This window comes from Maylandia zebra, linkage group LG4, assembly GCF_041146795.1.
Source record: "Maylandia zebra isolate NMK-2024a linkage group LG4, Mzebra_GT3a, whole genome shotgun sequence".
Taxonomy (NCBI): Eukaryota; Metazoa; Chordata; class Actinopteri; order Cichliformes; family Cichlidae; genus Maylandia; species Maylandia zebra.
Genome location: NC_135170.1, coordinates 1,793,950 through 1,800,325, shown reverse-complemented (window position 1 = coordinate 1,800,325; position 6,376 = coordinate 1,793,950). Strand labels below are relative to the sequence as shown.

The 6,376-nt window shown below is 42.2% G+C and overlaps 2 protein-coding genes across 2 annotated transcripts in view; one reads left to right on the top strand and one right to left on the bottom strand.

Annotated features, from left to right (window-relative positions):
* The window catches only part of LOC105940620 (NACHT, LRR and PYD domains-containing protein 3), a 65,117-nt gene extending 62,629 nt beyond the window's left edge, over window positions 1–2,488 (top strand). The window contains exon 12 of the mRNA XM_076882847.1: window positions 1–2,488. This exon is cut by the window's left edge and continues 105 nt beyond it. Within this exon, the coding sequence (XP_076738962.1) occupies window positions 1–437 (437 nt within the window). The 3' untranslated portion in view covers window positions 438–2,488.
* A 359-nt stretch (window positions 2,489–2,847) lies between these two features.
* Window positions 2,848–5,056, bottom strand: LOC143418289 (uncharacterized). Its single transcript, XM_076882845.1, has 4 exons — window positions 5,030–5,056; window positions 4,869–4,917; window positions 3,777–3,869; window positions 2,848–3,505 (listed from the first exon to the last, which is right to left on the bottom strand). Exons 1-4 carry the CDS (start codon window positions 5,050–5,052, stop codon window positions 3,194–3,196), a joined length of 477 nt encoding a protein of 158 aa, XP_076738960.1. The 5' UTR covers window positions 5,053–5,056; the 3' UTR covers window positions 2,848–3,193.
* Between the last annotated feature and the right edge of the window lie 1,320 nt (window positions 5,057–6,376).

Sequence of the window (6,376 nt, the reverse complement as noted above, 5' to 3'; positions counted from 1 at the left end):
ATCATCCAGACAGATTTGATGTTTATCCTCAGCTGCTGTGTAGAAATGGTCTGACTGGTCGCTGTTACTGGGAGGTCGAGTGGAGAGGAAGAGTTTTTATATCAGTGAGTTACAGAAGCATCAGAAGGAAAGGAGACAGTGATGACTGTGTGTTTGGATGGAATGATCAGTCCTGGAGTCTGATCTGCTTTGATGATGGTCCTGATTCTGTCAGGCACAATAACAGAGTAACATCCATCTCCTCCTCCTCCTCCTCCTCTGTCTCTAAAAGAGCAGCAGTGTATGTGGACTGTCCTGCTGGCACTCTGTCCTTCTACAGAGTCTCCTCTGACACTCTGATCCACCTCCACACCTTCAACACCACATTCACTCAAACTCTTTATCCTGGGTTTAGGTTCAGTCCCTTGTCTCGTGGTGCCTCAGTGTCCCTGTGCTGAGTGGAGTGTACAGAGTGTCTCCTGTTACAGAAACACTCTGACTGTTGAACAGATAGTTCAGTCTGTACATGTCTGTCTCTTTCACTCACAAACACGTTTTCAGATTCATGGATTCAATCAGTTGATGTTTGAAACTCTTCTAAATGATTCCTTGTAAACTTCTTCCTCTTCAGTCACAAACAAACAGGAAGTGATGTCACATGTGTTCCTGTCCACACAGCAGAATGAGTCTATTGCTGACAGTGATGTACAAACAGAGTGAGCATTTCTGAGGCCCAAAATAAACTGAGTAGTTCACTGAATGAACAATGGACTGTGAGCTCAGTTCCTTCATCATTAGTATGGATTATATATGTATATGTATTATATTAGTATCATATATATCAGGTGCTGCTGCTTTCAGTCATTGTGCAAATGTGCTGTTTGTAAGCTTGTAAAGCTGCAGTCAGCTGAGACTGAAGAAGTCACCTGATCAGTGAGCAAACGTTTCTGAAAACGTCCAGATGAACAGAATCAACCTTTTGGGATCAGCCAGCAATGCAGCATCATTGTTGTTCAGCTTCAGAGGTTTGCAGGAATGAACTGATGACCAGAAACAGCTGCAAAGTCCAAGAAAATACCAGCTGGAGTTCAGCTGCATTTGAAGAAGTCAAAGAAAAGTAAGGATGGCAAAGGGCGACGTTTTCTTCCAAAGAGCTGCAAACATGGTCGACGCCTCATTAGAAGAATCATCTGGACATTTGTGAGGAACTCTAACCAAGAAAGCAACGTCACACAGATCCAACAGACAGTTTCCATGACTGCAAGTGTTGAGTGGAAAAATGCTACATTGCATTATTGCATCCTCTCACCACAGGAGGCGCTGTTGGCACCACTGATTGCTGATCAGCTGTTCTCTGATGATCTGATTGATACTGTGAATAACGGGACTCACTGAACTCTGTGACACAGTGAAGATTACAGAGTTTAACTTCAACATCTGACTGACGTCACACAGACAGAAGGATGAACCAGTGAGGCACAGAACACCGTTACTGGAGATACTGGATCAGCTCCATGTGAACCTCTGATGGAGAAGCTGCTGAGCCAGAGAAACATCAGGACATGACAGCAGCTGCACTTATCTAACAACATGTAGCAGAGCTGATCTATGTTAGAGGATCTATCACAGCAGCTGAAGCCAAAGTCCAACACTGGATACCAGCTGAGCCTGTGCTGAGTGTAGTGTTACAGGAAAAGGGCAGAAACACTGGTAGCTCCCAGTGATGCTGACTGGGGCACAGAGCTGAATGATGCAGCATCAGGACACTGTTTCAGTCTGACTGACAGAGAAACCTGTAGCTGTATCTACATGTGAGGCAGAGGCCACACAAGCAGCTTTCTATGTTTCACAGTGACTGAGATCTTCAGTGGGGGTGGACATGCTCCTGTACAGACCTCTGAGGAGAACCAAGGTGCAGTCAAAGAGTCCAGTCTGTCCTCACAGATGTGAACATGTGCTTTCATCAGGTCTGCTGTCAGCTAGCAGGCTCACATCAGAATCACTGTTCCTGAAAAACACAGTCTGTGTGACATCATCAGTCAGCTGATGGTCCCAGATCTGAATGGTTTCTGTCTCTACTGCACTCAAAAAAATAATTCATTGGATGAACTTAATTTCATCTTGCCACCTATATTCCATCTAAACAAATCATGTTATATCAATCCATCTTGATTGTGTTGTTTCAACACTAAATATGTTTGTAAGTGTAACATAATTTAAACATTAACATTCAGTTAATTTGATTTTTATTCAGTTAACATGTTTGTACCAAGTTAGTCTAATTAATTTAAATTCATGTTATATTGTTTAAACACTTTGGCACATCAAAAGTCAGTCTTGTTACATGAACTAGTAAAATATTTGTTTGTTACACCAATGTTAATCTTGTTGAATGAACAAATGTAATTTATGTCTGTAGTACTTACACCAATCATGTTTCAGTTAGTGTTTGTATTGCTTATGTAAACATTACTTTTAATTAAATTAATGAAACATACATAAATGATAACTTGCAAAACCATCTTTTATTTTGCTTGAACATTCTTAAAACAGTTGGCAGGATCCCAGTTCAGCCTAGCTTTCTCCCCTTTAACCATCTCATACTAAGACCACAGAACTTCCAGATCAAGACATGCTGACTGAAAGAAAAAATACAATAAAATAACCCTAATAATAAAAATGAAATAAGTCTGTTGAATAGTTTGCAGACAAAAAATATTATCCCCAAAGCAACTTTGGTAAAATGTAGTAAAATATGCATTGCAAACAACAATATGAATTTTAACACAATTTAAAGCTCAGACATAACATTCAACATTACTATAATATTACAACATTACTATTTTTGCTTGCATACATTAGTCCTCCATTTAATCAGGCTGTATCCATTAATAGTGACTTTATGCTATTTAACGTGTGGAGAAAACATTCAATTTTGAGCATAACTGCTCCACTCAAACAATTTGTGAAAACCAGTGTGCATTTGCCTTTGTAACAATTGCCATCTGGCAAAAATCAGTGTTTACACTTAAACTGTATAAGACTTTAAGTTATGAACAAACAATCTTTGTATAATAGCCGCAGAGCAAACCACATAGTTTATATGAACATTTTATAACTTACAATTTTAAACTTTAAAACAGTAAACACATATTTGCATTGCAAAAACCTTGAAAAAAAATATCTGGCTTGCCTGAGTCTGTTTCAAGCTCATTCACCCCATTAGCTTGTTTTTTAGAAACTGTGCCTTGGATGACAACCTCTGTCCATCCAGCTTCATGATAATCTTTTGCAAGACTTCAAAAGTGCATTTGAGCTCCGGTGGGTAGCTTAGGTTCAGACAGTATATCAGTCCAAATAACAGAGCACAAGCAATTGCAATGCTCCTCAAACCAGTGAGAACCTCCACGCCTTCAATCAGGACACCGATGTTCTCTGGGTCATCTCCAGGCTCCGCACCCTCCTGATGTATGACATACACTCCCATCACAGTTTGTTCCATGGCTTCAGTGTTGGCCTCAGTGTTCTGTGACGTAAAATACAATAATACATTTGTTTGAGTCTAGATATGAAAAAAATAAAGGAATTCAGCAATCAGCGTGAATATGCTGATATAGTTACTAAATTCTATGTCTCTGGTTTCACACCTCAGAAATTTGACATGAAACAAAACAAGGACCAATTGCAATATCTTTTATTCACACGTGGTGTCACATTTTACCATTTCATATATTGAAATTACCCATAACTCCTGGAGCAAATTACATAACACAGAACAACTTGTGAATGTAACTGACCGTATATTCCTTCACAAGTTTCTCATGGTCTTCATTCAGGTAGACACACAAGGACTTCAGGATGCATGCTCGTCTTGCATGTATTGTGTCATCCTAAGAAAAAAGGGAATCCATAATGACAATATTTAGCTTTTAGGCAGCAGTTTGAAAAAGGAATACTTAGTTTGGAAGAGTCCAAAAGGCCACATGGTAAATAGACTGGTTCTTATATAGCGTTTGTACTGAAATGACTTCCTTTGGTCTATCGATAAAAAATACTCAACAGGCTCTACAACCCTAAAATTTTGTATGTAGTATAGTTTTCTTTTATAAGGAGTGGCAAGAGGGCCACACTTTCCCAATATTTTAGCCACAGGGTTAGAAACACATACAGAATTTGCAAGCTCTTCAATAACAGCCTGACTAATATGGAGGTTAAGGCTCTTAAAAATTTCTCTAATTGTACGCTTTGTCAGAGGTACACTAGCTGAACTCAACAGAAAAACTAACTCCTCTAAGAACTCATCTAATCCTTTTGCTGGAACATGAAATATGTGTTCCAATTTCAACAATATTACTGCTAATTTCCGTTCAATTAGTTCGGGCTGATTTTCAACAGCACTATTATCACATTCTGTCACTGACTCACTTTCAAATTCACCATAGGATACATCTTCAGAACAGCTAGCCCTTACGTTATCAGAGGACTCTATCACTTGAACTGGGTCCACACGTGTAACTACCCTGTCTTTAAAATCTTTAAGTGTGTGTGGATGATGCTTCCTCTTGTGTGTATAAAATGTATTGTAAATATTTGTCTTGAAAGGGCAACCAAGAAACACACAACTAACTGTCTCGTTACTTCGCAGATGTGTTCCAATATGGACAAAAAAATCTCTCTCAGAGAAGACGTCACTGCAGTCACATAACTCACATTTAAAAGTTACTGAACTTGAAGCTGTCTGTGTAAACTGAGATGAATGAGCTTTATAGACATGAGTGTTCAGTCCACTCCAAGTCTTAAATGTGCACGGACAATTAACATATATGCACAGATAATGTTGACCTATTCCGTAATGATGATGTAGTTTATAATGTTGAAGTAATTTGTACCTGCTGCTCTCTCTGGTAACACAATGCTTGCACTGCCACATACACGTCACTGATAAAAAATGAAATATGCATTAGAAAACGTCAAGGAGATTAAACTTCTGCATCATCCAAAAAAAATAAATAACATAATAATAATAATAATAAGGCAAACATGAACTTACCATGTATTGTTGAGGAGGTGCATAAGAATCTCAGAGCATGGTAGGAGGTAGTAGGAGGAGTTGGCCGTCCGACTGCGGTCTGGGGTGTGGGGCCTCCCTGCTGCTGCGGAGTCGGGGTGGTCTGCCTCTCCCCACCGCAGGGAAAAGGGTAACACCACCTGGGTCTGGGTGCAATTCCCCCCTCCAGGGGCAAGGGTACCTAGACCCGGTTTGTAGAGTACGCTTGGGGAGTGTGATTGTGTGCACAGCGTCTCTTTATGTCTGTCTCCACGTTGGTTGAGTGTGGAGTGAGTGCATATGAGAGCATGAGGGTGGGAATGGATGTTTGTGTCTGTGTGTGCCTGTATGTCTGTGTCTATATGTCAGGTTGGGTATCAGACGCCACCTCTCTGGGGACACCTCAGGCCCTCCAAGGTTTGGAGGCCTATCTCCACCCACCACCACTTCCCCTGCCGGTGGCGGACTCCCTCAGGTGTCGGTGTGTTGGTGGTTCTTTGTGTCTGGGGGTGGGCGTCCGGGTACACACCGGCTCACTCCTTGGCGGCCGCTTGTCGGGGCCTGGGGGCCTGGGGCTCGCTCGCTCGCTCGGGCCCCTTTGGAGGTGGGGTGCCCCCGGCCTCTCGGCCTAGGGCTCGGTCACTCAGGCGCAGCTGGGGGCCGGCGGAGCTCACGGGCGCGTCACTGCAACTCCCCCTGGCTTCTGCTCCGCGGCTGCTGGGCGAGCCCTCATCTGGGACTCTCCTCAGCTCTTACTGGAACAGTGGCGCGGCTGCCCCTCTGTTGGTCTTCCTTGGTCTCTTGTGTTCTGGGGGCCTCTGGATGTCTGGAGTTTTGATCTCCTCCATACCCGCTTCACACCCTGGAGGACGGGGCTGTGGCCCCCCCACACTCCCTAGCAGATCATTACATGGAGAAACCTTTGGAATACAAGCATGCTGATCCACACAGGTATGCACACATGGGTATTCACAGACGCGGACTAAGGCTTTCTTGGCTGCTGCCTCAAAGCACACTGTGCGCTGTCTATCTTGCGTGCTGCACAATATCGTTTATTACTTAGTAAATACTGATATCTATGACTAGCTAGTTTATTGTGATGGTGCTTTGTTTTCTCTATTATTATGTTGCTCTTTGTTGTTTGCTGTCTCCTCTGTTTGTTTGTTTGTTTGTTTTTTCTCCATACAGGTGACCCAGGAGTTTGTTTTTTTTTGTCTCTCTTCCCCCCCCTTCTCACCGTCTCTTCTCCCCTTGGGTTTTCTTTCTTTCTCTCCCCCTCTCTCTCTCATTCATTCCCCCTGTCCTATTTATTAAAAAAAAAAAAATGACAAAGGATGAACTGAAGCTCTG

What these genes read in the sequence shown, in the direction of transcription:
- LOC143418289 (XM_076882845.1), bottom strand. Translation starts at nt 5,052, where the DNA reads ATGCACCTCCTCAACAATACATG. An exon ending in CACCTCCTCAACAATACATG is followed by an intron (nt 4,918 to 5,029) that starts GTAAGTTCATGT and finishes ATTTTTTATCAG; the next exon opens with TGACGTGTATGTGGCAGTGC. An exon ending in GTTACCAGAGAGAGCAGCAG is followed by an intron (nt 3,870 to 4,868) that starts GTACAAATTACT and finishes CTTTTTTCTTAG; the next exon opens with GATGACACAATACATGCAAG.